The 13,846-nt window shown below is 46.3% G+C and overlaps 1 protein-coding gene across 1 annotated transcript in view; it reads right to left on the bottom strand.

Moving 5' to 3' along the window:
- Window positions 1–6,080, bottom strand: part of emilin1b (elastin microfibril interfacer 1b) — a 42,017-nt gene extending 35,937 nt beyond the window's left edge. The window contains exon 1 of the mRNA XM_079997800.1: window positions 5,516–6,080. Coding sequence (XP_079853926.1) covers window positions 5,516–5,676 — 161 coding nt within the window. The 5' untranslated portion in view covers window positions 5,677–6,080. The remainder of the gene's footprint in view (window positions 1–5,515) is intronic.
- Window positions 6,081–13,846: the final 7,766 nt, after the last annotated feature.

Below are 13,846 nucleotides of genomic sequence, written 5' to 3'. Positions count from 1 at the left end.
ACCATTGAATAACAAGGTGGTGTGTGTGTGTGTGTGTGTGTGTGTGTATGTATGTATGGTAAAGTTGTGTAACGTGGGTGTGTGCATGGCTGTGCATGACTTTTAGACTGGTGTGTGTGTGTGTGTGTGTGTGTGTGTGTGTGTGTGTGTGTGTGTGTGTGTGTGTGTGTGTGTGTGTGTGTGTGTGTGTGTGTGTGTGTGTGTGTGTGTGTGTGTGTGTGTGTACAGTACTGTACATGCATGTTAGTGCATGCTTGTGTATATGATGTGGAGCCTGTACAGCCAATATAAATACCGTAGTGTGTTTAGCTCATGCCACTCTGAAAGGCGCTAACTTGACTTGATGTTGTGAAATCCTTCCCACAGCTTCAGCCCAGAAAAAACGCAAATCAAACAAAGACTGAGCGGAGGAGCTGACTTCCCCGGATCCCATCTTCCTTTGTTGTCTGCCAAGTCTCGCCGGCCAGAAGCCGTAGTAAAGTCTCAGGTAAACATTCTATTATCCACCTGAATACAGCCTTGAGACATGAAATGAAAGAAACCACGATACTGGTTCACAGGAGGTCACGCAGCCACGAATGCGTTGCTCAGACTGCGTTACAACTGTTAAAGCGGCGAGGTGTCCAATCCGTGTTTTTCTGTTGGTGCACAACTATTCTGTAGAAGAAACAACGTTCTCAATGGATGGATACGACTACTTTCGATTTTTGAAGATTTAAAAGTCCGGTGGTATTGCTCTCGATGGCTTTGCTCATCAAGTAGGAAAACTGTCCCGTTTGATGAAAATCCTCGTATTTCTAACATAACTGGGACTTTGGACTCAGATTGGAACGGAGCACAAACAGTGCAGAATCCCGAAATGATCTATCATACACTGCAGCTTGTCATCCGCAGACTGAGGTCACTCCTTTTGGCTTCAACAGGCAGTGGTTCAGTCTCTTGCTGATTTAAAAGCTGAAGACAAATCAAAGCTGGAACAAACATAACGTTCTGTTGGGCTTTTTGAAGCAAACATAGCAGCAATATAATTAGAAAGCAAATTTCCAAGTCAAGGGTTGCCATTAATAGTCAACAACAGTACTGGCATGACTACAGTGGCAGTATAGTCCATTTGGATGAAAGCATCTGCTACATCACTGATTATATCACATCCAAGGCTCAAATGCAATTGGAAAAAAAGTTAAATACATTATTAAAGCCATAAAATGAATCCAGCTACGTTACCCAAAAAACGTAATGTCACGAGTGACATGTTGGCAGACACGCTGAAAAGAGGAATATGAAAACTCTGCCTTGAATGAGATTACAGAGAAGTGTTGGCAGCGCAGCCACTGAAGCGGCGGCAGAGACCCGGAGAGACGGCGAGTCGATGCGTAGCTTCACAAGATCAAACTGGAGAGCGGGCGAGCGAGAAAGCGCAGACCTGCAGGCCAGAAAACATTCAGGGGCGAGGAGCCCAAATGGAAGATTCGCCTTTTCCCATCGCCGCCTCCCATCCCGCGCCAGGCGGCTCAGGAAGCCCCGCAGCTCCGACCCGGCGGGCGGCGGCCCCTGTTAAAGAGACACCTGCGCCTCCGCCCGGCGGCTCGGCGCCGACCCCTGAGTGGCCTCCTCCTCCCTCGTCGTTAACCTTCAAACCCCGTCCCTCGACTTTTAACTGCCCGACGTGAAATGGAATCGTGGCGGCGGCCATACGATACAGAAAGATGTGGTTTAGCCAAGGGCATTACCAGGAATGTGCTGGAGCGCATGAAAGCATGTCACCATGCCAGTTGCACGGAGGTTTTAGACGACTCGACTTGAGAACTCTAACAGGCGTTTAGAGCCCTACGGTGTATATATGGAATTGCCGATATATCCATCACACAGCTCCCTTCTAACACAGCTCCAGGCGATCAGAGCAGCCTTGTGAGAACCAGTTTGCATTTGGATCAACGTCTGCCACATCCTTCTCTTCTGGATAATGACTTCGCCCCATGCGAAGGGGGAGGGTGTGGATCGTACCAAGTGAAGATGTTTCGGGGTCGGAAGTCAGGACGAAAGGGGAGCCCTGTGTCCAAAACAAGGCGCGCTTGAAGTCGAGGGGACGCAAAAACAACAACAGGAAGAAAAAGAAAAAAAAGCGTAGCATCGTCGGGAGCTCGACTACGTGTGTTTCTTTTGCGACGCTGGGGCCGCTTTGACTCAGTCCCCCTCTGTCAAGATAAATAGTGATGTATCGCGTTGCGTTCCAAGGAATTTGGTATTGCATTAGCAGAGAAAATAATCCTTCACAGATCTATTGTGGCACCGGTTCACACATTTACTTCATGTCTTTTCTTTTGTTGTTGTTTTTTTTTGGGGGGGGGGGGGGGTCGGGAAGAAAAACATATCCAGTGGGAAGCTACGGACCTCCAGCGTCTCCAGCGTTTTTGTTTTTTTTCACCTCCCCTGTTTCACTCAGAGCAGCTAGAGAAGTGGAGAGCAGCGACGCCGGCGCTTGGAGTATTTGGCAGGGCCCAACGTGAAGAGGCTGAGCTTGAGGGGCGAGAGTTCAACATTCAAAGTCCCTTAGTGTTAAAACCTCCTGATCCCTCCGAACTCTAAACCGTGTGAGTAAAATTCGACCACAGTTTATAGCCCTCAATTAAGAGCGCGAGAGCGTGATCGATGCGTACGGGCGCGGCCGGCGCATTAGAGATGGACCTGGAATAAGGGGGGGGGGAGAAAAAAAAGCGGGTGATTTGTATCTGGACATTTGACGCAGCTCGCTCTCTCTCCCCCTTTCTCCCGCTCCCTCGGTCCATCCCCCGTACAAACAGCAGCTCCGTTTCTCCTTTTATCTTCCTCGCGCACTCACAGAACCCCCTTTTCTCCTCCTCTGCACCTCTCTCCTTCCTTTAAACAAACTCTCCGTCTCTCGCCCGCCCACACTACCCCCCCCCCCTTCCCCTCCCGTCTCTCTCTCTCTCCCTCTCTTAATCTTAACTCTCTGCGATAGAGACACCTTTTCTCCGGCACTCTATCTCTCTCTCTCTCTCTCTCTCTCTCTCTCTCTCTCTCTCGCTCTCTCCCTCTCCAACACACTCAGACACATACACACATGAAGCCCTGGTGGAATGCCTCTGCCATCTGTTATAACAAAAAGTTCAGCCCGGCGCCCAGACTAAAAGCTTACTTTTCCCCCAACACACACCATCTGTGTTTTTGCCCTCCGCCCCTCAAAAAAGATAGAGCTGATGGACAGAATAATAGACAGACGGACATCTGACGGCCGACGGGACGCGAAGGTGGATACAGATACGGACAGGCGGAGAAAAACAAACGGGGAGACTGACGCTGACACCGCGGCAGTTGGGACCCACAGAGGAAGACCGCGACACACACTCGCATACATTGATACACATTAGGACTGCATTGGTGCGGCGCACACTACACACACGCAATGAACACACACGTACACCGGCACACACACACACACACACATATAAAAAAGTACATCCAGAGTTGGGAAAAACAACATCCATGGCCACATATATAATAGCCTCTAATTATATATAATATTGTACCACAGTTTGTGGCTAAATTGGTACTTTTATTAGAACCAGTTGAATAGAAATGAATAGAATAGAATAGGATAGAATAGAATAAAATAGAGGATAAAACAAGACAAGACAATGCAACATGTACGGGCTAGTCACATGACTGGGTTCTACCTGGGTCTGTAATTAAACTGATGCAGCCAATCAAGACGCTGGATCAGATCCAAAACACATCCATCGAGTGCGTATCCGATGACAAAACACATGCCTGCATCGTACCCTATTGTGGAGCCACGAAAATATATTCAAACACAACTCCAGGCACATTTCAGCAACATGAAGTTGGTGCCGGACTCATCTTGGTGTTTCAGCCATCGGCTTCCCCCCTCACAGCCGCGTTGCCGCGGCGTTGCATCACTGCAGCTTTTTGGGGGAACCCCTCTGTGAGTGTCGGAGAAGGGGAAACACTCTCCAGCTTCTCACTGCCACGCCTAGCTGCCTCGCCAACACAGCAGAATCAGTCGGATGTGAAATAACACTTCGCTCGCCGTGAGAGGCGGGAAAAGCGAAGAATCCACTTCAACAGAATGGTAACCGGTGATTTAATAAGCAATAGTGTGCCAATAAATTGTGAACTATTGACATTTTGAGTACATAAGAGGAGGCCATTGATGATGCGATTTGAAGTTTCTCAATTAAACTAGAGGAAGGCAACAAATTTGATCCTTTTTTTTTCAACTACGTACTCTTACCAATTTCATCTGAGAAGAAAATGTTATCTTTTGATAGGCAAAAACAACTTTAACGCACATGTCTGATCTGCATCTTGCCTCACACAGAGAAAGATTGACTTGACATGAGCAGATAAACACCGTTCAGAACACCGGTCCTGAACAACACCATCAATTATCATCATTATCATCCTATCAGCCTGACTGAAGCCTGCTCACTTCCTGCACACATACCTTTTATCCCCATTCCTTCCAGGTGCTTTATGTTTTTATAATGACCATACTCGATTCACGCTTGATCCGGCACAAACACTCGCCCTCACGCATGGTAAACAACACATGGATTTGGAAAGAGCCGGGACCAGTCACACAAACACTTTTGGGGTGAATTATCCCGACACAGGACTCTGCTGGCGTCATCTGAGAGCAGATGACGCACAGTCAGGGTAATTCACCCAAAAAGTTGACGCCAGCCGTTTGGAAGCCTCCGCGGGGAGATCAGTGACTGTTTTAGGGGAACAATTGGGCCTCATCTGTCTTTATTTAGTGCTATAGGCTACTCTACCTACCCCCACCTCCCCTTCCCCCAGCTCTCCCTCAGATGCTGTAATCCCAAACCACTTGGTCATACTGTAATAACTCAGTTTCAAAACTACAGACTACTGTTTTCTTAAATGAGTTGTCTGGTCAACCAATACAAAATCTCAATATTATTTCCATCTGTGTCAAATCCATTTTTTTTTGCTTAAAAACAAAACAACAAAAAACAAAAAACAAGCAAAAAAATAATCAGGATGGTAAAGTTTGAATCAAGCATATTAAACTAGAGTTCATTTCAACCTGCTCTCCCATCTCTATGACTACTACCTGGTTAATTTAGTGTGAATTTGATGATGAAAGTCTTGGAAAAAGACAATTATACAATAACTTACTCACACATACAGTAAAGATAGATAGATAGATAGATAGATAGATAGATAGATAGATAGATAGATAGATAGATAGATAGATAGATAGATAGAACTGAAAAAATATAGATGATATAGATAATACAGAAAAAAATATAGATAACTGAATGTGAATATTTTAATGAAAGAAAATACAGTATATACAAATATTTATTTTAATATGACGTTTTTTGTTTGTTTTTTTTACATTGATGACAAATATGTATGTATTTATTTATTTAAGGCCACCGTAATACTCAGTCACCCAGTCCAACATGATCATGATCATGATAACCGTCATAATGCTCGACGTTACCTGTGTCTGCTGGCCGCCCGGGCCCCGTTCCCCCCGCTGTGCTGCGCGCCCTGCCCGGCGTACAGGCTGTACCGCTGCGGGTACGACGCGCTCTTGGCATCCCCCAGCCAGGTGGAGACCCAGAGCAGGAGCCACAGGGCCGTCCCGGTCACCCAGGCCATCCTGGGACTCTGAAACGTGCGTGTCGGATGCGAGCCCCGGTGCCGACGGCGGTGCCGGTGCCCCCGCTAGCAGAGACGCACCAGTGCGCACGGGGAAAGGTCTCCAAACGTCTGGACGCGCGCTCCGACTGCCGCGTCCGTCAAGTCCATCCTAACCAAGCTGGGGGGGGAGGGAGGAGGGAGGGAGGGGGGAAGCCTCACTCTGGAAATGGGCTGTTCTCCTCCGGCTCCACCGCAGATAAGCACAAACCTTCCCTGCTTTAGTTTGGTGAGAAGTTCGTGGTGGATTCACCGGTTCTCATCTCCAGGACCGAAGCAAGTAAAGCCAGAAGGAAAAGTTTGGGGATGACGCGTCCAGCTGTTATCTGGAGGATGGTAGAATACTAACTCTTTTACCCTCTCTCTCTCTCTCTCTCTCTCTGTCTCTCTCTCTCTCTCTCCCTCCTCCCTCTCTCCTCTATTGCTTTCTTTCTACTCATTCACCGACCCCTCCCCTCCTCCACCTCCTCCTCCTCCTCCTCCTCCTCCGACCCCTCCTTCTCTTCTCTGCTCAGCTGTGGTCGAACACACGCAGCTTCTTGGTTATTGCGAGGTGGCGTTGGAAGAAGTATTCAGACATCTACTTAAGTAAAAGTACATTTACCCTGACACGAAACTGCACGAGTAAAAGTGAAAGTCCCCATGTCGACATTTCTGCTAAAGTAAAAGTACATAATTACTTTCTCTTAAATGTACTTCAGGTATAAAACGTAAAAGCACTTTTCATATCCAGTGCCCCGATACAGCAGAGCCTATAATAAGGCATCAAGAGCTACTGTACCTTTTATTCTGCAGATCAGTGCTCATTCATATCCTGGTTACAAAAAAATAAAAAATAAAAATAAGTAGGTGGCAACAAAGTAGTTTACAAGTACATGGACTGAATTAATCATCAATGAGCAGTCCCTGTTTTTTTCTGTGTGTGAAATGTTGCCTGGTTGTTGTTGGTAAAATGTATATTTACTCTGAAATGCAGTGGAGTTAAAGTTCAGTCTCTGAAACTGAATGTTCTTAAGTGCATAAACAAAGTACTTAAATAAAGTGCCTTGTTTATACTTTCCACCACTTGTTGCGGTGCCATCTCTACTGTAGAACTTTGCCTTTGTTGGAATTGTCTTAAAGAGTTCCTTCTTTACGGCCATCAATACACACGGGGATCTGGTGACACAGCTCCACTTGATCATTTCAGGCGTAAAGTGTGTTGCCTGTGAAATCATTGACTTGAGTTATTGAGGAAAGGGATTTAATAGAGAAACAACGAGGTCACGCGCCAGCCCGTCACTACGAAAGCAACCGCGGATTAAAACTTAAAGGTATACCATTCAAAATGTGTGAGATATGTAAAAATATCATTTTGTCTATTAAGGGACTTGTGGTATATATTTACACATTGACCTCTGTTGGTTTTAATGGTACAGTTTTCACCCTGATGCTCTTTCTCTAATTGCTGGCAGGTCCAAATTTAAAAGCTTTAAAACCCTTTTTATCCATCACTGTTTGCATTCAATGTACGAAAAACCCTTTGAGAAAAAAAAGAGTTAAGTCAATTTATTTGAATTTGCAGCGGGTGTAAAGTACACCATCAGCTAAAACATCCTCAAGTGGAAAACAAACACCTTAAAATATTGCGGTGAGCCAATTCAGAACAAAGTCGATGTAATGTTTACAGATCGTTAAGATGAATTGACTTTTCTCCCAGATTCACGGTACGCACACAGAAGCATCGACACCTCCACTGGTCTCCTGCTCTTCTTATCTTTTTCGGAGACCAGCGATTGTCTGTCTCTTATCTGGCGCAGACCAGTTGCCTCTTCCTCCCGCCCGTTCCTGTTCTCGCACAACGCATCCTGGTCCCGTGTGCGTTTTGCACTTAAGGTCGTAATAAAAAGCTGAACTTGCGCTCTGGGCTTCTTCCATTTCAGGAAACATGCGGTAGAAGAGTCTTAAAATGCAAAATCAATCAGTGACTATTGAATGCATTCATTCCTGCAACGGGGGTCACCAGTAGGCAGGGTCAGGCCTCCTGTCCCATCACATCAAAGTTCAAAGGTCCTATGTGGTGTGTGTGTGTGTGTGTGTGTGTGTGTGTGTGTGTGTGTTTGTTTGTTTGTTTGTGCAGATATATCCATGATACCACACCATGTAGCATCTGTCCACCACCTGCCCTTCGCCCGTTGGCTGACCTTGCATGGACACACATTCACGCATTCACGCACGCACACACACACACACACACACACGTGTATAATGTATTTATTTCATCAAGAACATAAAACAAAGATCTATGCACGCACACATACAGTCACGTGCTCACATCTCAAAACACAAACACACCTTCCACACACAACCAAATATGCCGACACTGATGACACAGACGAGAGGTAATTGACCAGAATGATCCCAATCTCTGTCCCACCACCTGGCCGCCCTGTCACGCCAAATTACGGCAGGAATCTGTTAGAGGCGTTAAAAAGGGGACTCTATAGTCTCGCAGCGAAACAACGTCTTCTTTTCCTCTGAACTCTTTTCCTCTAACTTGGCCTTGATAGCGCTGACTTTCCAACGCCTCCCTCGGAGTCAACAGGGAAAATTATTTCTGAAACATTCCTCTGGGTTTGCCTTGAAGCAGTTAAGCGGTGTCATCGTGCCAGATAGTCCACAGATCTTCCTCTTTGTTGGATATCTCCTGCATTTCTATTGTGCCAGTGAACAATAAAATCCCAAAGTTGTCTTGACCATCATTTAAAAATAAAGCATTCAACCGGAAGATCAGAAGCACTTACTCGTTTTTTTTAGTAATTGCTCTTCAACAATAGCAGTGACAACTGGCCCGTCTCACCAGCTCCTTTAGTGGACACTAAAATGCACGGCCCACAATGCCCCGCTCTCTCAGCAAGTCAAACCCTGAACCCACAGCTCTCCGCAGGGGGCAGTGTAGTGTCTTTAGCCCCCGGAGGGTCTAAGGACCCCCGCCGGGCTAACGGACAGGCCCTGACACCACGGAGGCCTGGGTCGCTGCACTCTATAGCGGCGGGGCCTTAAGGAGCCTTTAGGAGGTCTTTGGATGTGAACACTTTGGATCACCGGAACAATCCCCGAGGAACCTCTCCTGTGAGGATTAATGAACCCTGAGTTAACCGGTCCTTTACAGGAGGTGTTCCTCTCTAAAGTCTATTTATGACCTCGAATTACTGATCCACTTGTCGGCAGTGGTCTTCTCCACCCTCTCTGTTTGATAACTGGAATATAATGTTCTGCATGTCGCAATACCGACGCGTATTTCACCCTGCGAGATCGTGTGTTCCACAGGAACATTAAACACGGGAAGACTGGCACAGGACAGACAAATAAACAACCCCATGAAGATATTTACTACACCCACCTCAGCGGAAGAAGGCCGCCAGCGAGGCCGGGGTTAGGCCCCGTGCCAGCTAAAGAGAAACCATGGGACGGCAGAGCGCAATCGGGGAAGGGGGCGGCGGAGGTGGACGGATTGCATCCAGCGCGAGTGTTTTCAACTCATACGGAGGTCACAGAGCCCCCCCCCCCCCCCCCCTTTTTTCACATGAACAATTTCACTTTGATTGGAACGGAGAGTCGGAAACAAGCCCTCTTTGTCCACTCGATGCCCTGGGAGCCACTTCAGTCGGAAGGCTGGGGGGTCTGCGCGCCCGGGCTCTGACGGGAAGACGAGGAAGCACTTTTGAAAAAGGAAAGTTAAATAAGGCTCAACCGTTGTACTGGACATCTCCCAGTTGTTGGATGTTTGGAACTGTACAAAGCAAAGCCGCGCGGTGGTCAGCGGTGGGGAAAGTACTCGAAAGCCACACTTGAGTAAAAGTAGAGAGATCCTACTAAAAAAACACTCTGGTAAAAGTGAAAAGTCACTCATTAGAATACTAGTTGAGTAAAAGACTTAAATTAGCTGATATAGAATGTACTTACTGTAAGTATGAAAGTAATTATATGGTTTTGAAAGTACTTAAGTATCAAAAGTAAAAGTAAATGTTGTGGAGAAAAAAAATCCAGATTTTTTGGGGGGCGCTAAATGTGGCTGAGTAAAAGTAAAAGTCAACAGAAATAGGACGTACAGATAAAAGTACAGATACTCCAAGAATACTTCAGTACAGTCACAAAGTTTTTTTTCCCTTGGTTACTTTACACCAGTGGTGGAAGTGAAGCTGGATCAGCTTTGCGATCTTCACCTAGACAAATAAAGCTTTGAAAAAATACAACATTCTTGTTTCGTGGTTTGCTTTGTCGTTTTTACACATGTCTCTGGCCAGTCCTGGTCGGCCGCGCTTATTGTTGCCTGGTTGATTATAAACAAATGTATTTGTTTTTTAAAGGCATGATGATTGGGGGTTGACAGTAAAAGAACAAAGGCAACATGCCACATCAATTTAGACCTCACAGCCACAGAGGGCTACCAAAATGCTGCGGTAGCCAAATTCTCCGCGGCAATTTTTTCCAGGTGTTTGTCGGTGCAAAATAAAGCATGCATGTGTCTTTTCAAGGGCATAAAAAAAACTTTAATGTCGCAGGGAATGCGCCCAATAAACACAACAGCTGCGAAACGGGATTTACCCCAAGATGATTTCCAATCCTGAAGTGGGCCAAAGTGAACAAAAGTTCCAGAATGTCTGAAGGATCCGAGGGCCCGTCCTCAAGGGCCCTTGGCGAACATCCCCTCCTCTCAGCTTCAGCGGTGTCGCTAGGCTAGCTGTGTGTCACTGTAAATAAAATCAATCAAAATCACTTTTATTATGAACACTATTCATGTTGAGAGCGGTGCTGCATCTGGAACGGTGTACTACGTACATACTACATCTTCATAATATTGTCTAGTGTATTGCCATCGTCACACATCACAATGTAGAATACTCCACTTCCCTTCAGCATGTTGTTCGTTGATAACGACAGTGCATAGAAATTTCTACAGGCACCTTCCCCTCTGCATTCTGGGATGCAGTGGGCAGCGTTTGCATAGCGGATTAAGTACGTCATCCTGGTACGTTTTCGCATACTACAGTATTTGAGCATACTGTGGGTTTGGACGCACTCAACACTGATTTGGCATGGTAAACAACGTGCTCGTATGCCATTCTGGACGCAACGTGAGCCTGGTGCCGCACGGGGACACGCCCCTCTCCTCGCCCCTCCGCCTCTTTGGAGACCCCTCGGTGTTCGCTCCGCTCCTCCGCTCAGGAGTCCGTCTCTGATCATCGGCAGCCGTGAACATGGGGCTCCGGGCGCACGAGGAACGTGGCCGCCTTGCTTTTCCAACAGCTGTGTTTACATAACAATTAGGGTCCCTCTTTCTCTTTCCTCTTCGCCGGAGCCCCCCGAAAAAACCACCGTCACCGCTACTAGGCACCACGGTCTCTCGCCTCCTCCCAGTCCCTCGCTTACTCTCACTCACCCCTCTCTCTCTCTCTCTCTCTCTCTCTTTCTCTCTCTCTCTCCCTGCTTACGTCTGGGGTTCCCTGCTCCCCACAGCTATGCAATCAAAAACCAAGAGAGGGAGAGAGAGAGAGAGAGAGAGAGAGAGAGAGAGAGAGAGAGGGGAGAGAGAGAATGACAGAGGAAGGGGAGGGAGGTGAAGGGACAGTAAGTGTTAGGGAGGGCGTTGGAGAGGGAAAGAGAGAGAGGAAGGAGTGCGAGAGTTAGAAATCAAGACGGATGGGTGTGCCCACATGAACAATTCTTCTTTCATACAGCCACTACATCATAATTGTGGATTCATGCCTCACACCAGAGTCACAAATCACACCCAACCACAACCCAGGAGGCAATTAATGTGTGTGTCTGCGTGCACGTGTGTGTGTGTATGTGTGTGTGTGTGAGTGTGAGACACACTGGTGTGTTTATGTGAAAGCCGTTTCTAAATGACTGCTTTTGGGAAACACATTCCTAACAATTTCCTAGGAGTGTAATATGATGCCAAACTACTGCAGTTTCCAAGGAACGTCGACGTGCTATTGCTGTTACCATGTGTGACTTTTCGGTTGGAGGCAGAAAAGCGGGTCGTAAGTCCATCCCTCCCTTTGTCAACGCAGATAAAACGCCAATCCCTCTGTTAGTGTCCAGTTTGATGCTAAGGCAGCGTCAGCTGAGTCCGTAACAGCCACTGAATTCATCTTAGTTTTGAGTGATCAGATAAAAGAACCCTAACCCTAAGCCTCAGGTCAGGGACCTAAGGCATTTGACATATAGCTGCAACTTAAACTCATTTCATACAGCCAATCTGAGGTTTTTTTTGTTTGTTTGTAAGTAGGTGTTTGAATATATTACTGAAAAAAACATAGTCTAGTCATTGCAAATGCTAGTCAAATGCATAGGAAACTCGGCCCCTAGAATGCATGTTGGGTCAAAACTAACCTTAGGAATTGTTTCGTTTTTATTTATAAGTCTGTAAATACCATTTGATCAATTAACATCAAATTATACCAATTTAGATACAATGAGTTCACATCATCAAATACACAATTACACAAAATAATACAATTAATTCCTGCAATTTTAGATTATTAAAATATTGCAGACTGAAAAATAAAGCAAGAAAACAATCATCTGGGTCACTTTTGACCAATCAAAAGCATTCTAGGGTTAAGATGGGATGGGAGGATATGATGGGATTGATGGATGCATTGATGGCTTGATGGAATCAAGCGTTTACAAATATACATATATATAGTGCCAAATTGAGACATTGATACACCACATTTAATTTCAAATACTCACACATAAACACACCCACACAGACACACGTACAGTGACATAAGGAGGTAAGGACCTAAAAAACCCAGCATGGGGCACAGCACGGCCGCCAGTCTTCCCAGTGATAGAGGGTGGCTGGTCACTGTGATCCACATGACCGGTTTTCAGGAATCAGGAGCTTTTAACACCTGACCGTCACACACTTAATAGCATTCACACATTGCGGCATGGTAGACAAACGCAATTTAACGGTTAATGACGGAGGGGGGTCCCATTACATACACAGACACACACACACTGACCCTTTATCTTGTTGTCGAGAAGATAGTACGCTTCACACAAAGCAACCCCTACATGCACACTCAGGCGTGCACAGGAACACAAGCACTGAAAACGACAATTGTGATTTTCGTCCAAATCTTGGAAGGGAAGGATGTTTGATAGCTCCCATTCCAAGAATACCCACGATAAGTTGAACTGTATTGTGTTTGAACACACAAGGAGATAGAAAAATAAAAATACATCAGGGATCAAGCCGGCCTTAACCCCATCATGACGATCATTTTCCCTGTGTGTGTGTGTGTGTGTGTGTGTGTGTGTGTGTGAGAGAGAGAGAGATGTTCCTGTGAGCGTGCACTACTCTGAATCTGTGTGTGATTAGGGCCATATGGCCATAGTGTGTGTGCGCCTCTTCTTGTTCATGTATGTCTGTGGTTTGTACTGTGGTCATATCAGGACACCTCAAGCATGGTTATGGTCAGCGGTCTAATCATTGTTGTAAATCAATGCTCGTCATATAATGGACTGCATGTAACCACATATTCATTTAACAAACTCTAGCAGCTGCGTGTGCTGCGGCGGTGCCACGGGCAGCGCTGTTGCCACGGGCAGCTCCAGAGACCTGGGCTCAAACCTCAGGTATCTGTCCCTGCAGAGTTGTCATTATCTTCCCTGCGTGTGCCTGGGTCTCCTCCCATCTCCAAGGACACGCAGGTTAGGTGGATGGATGCTCTCAATAGGCCCTACGTACAGTATGTATGGATGTGCAGGACCCTGTGGTGAGACCCTGTTCAATTCAGGGTGTCTGCTTCCCGGCCGACGCCCGCTGTTTGGAGAAGCTCACGTCGAAGCCGCTTGCTAAATTTGTTTGTGACGAATTTGGTTTCCGAAACGCTAAATGAAATGAACGCAGCCTTTATTTTTTCATTTCTTGATAAAAGGGTAATAATGCACTTAGCGCAGAATCGATACAGGGAAATAACAAAGGTGGATGTGAAAACCTCCATGGCATGAAGGGGAGTGGCGAGTCCAGCCAAGTCCAGTTATTCTCTGCGGCCGTGATCGTTCATTATCGCTTATGTGATGTGTATGTCATTATCTGTACTGTACAGTATGTACATGCACTGTTTGC

This window comes from Zeus faber (genome assembly GCF_960531495.2).
Source record: "Zeus faber genome assembly, chromosome: 3".
In the NCBI taxonomy this organism is placed as follows: Eukaryota; Metazoa; Chordata; class Actinopteri; order Zeiformes; family Zeidae; genus Zeus; species Zeus faber.
Note: the sequence above shows the minus strand (reverse complement) of the source record. Positions and strands in the feature narration are given on the sequence as shown.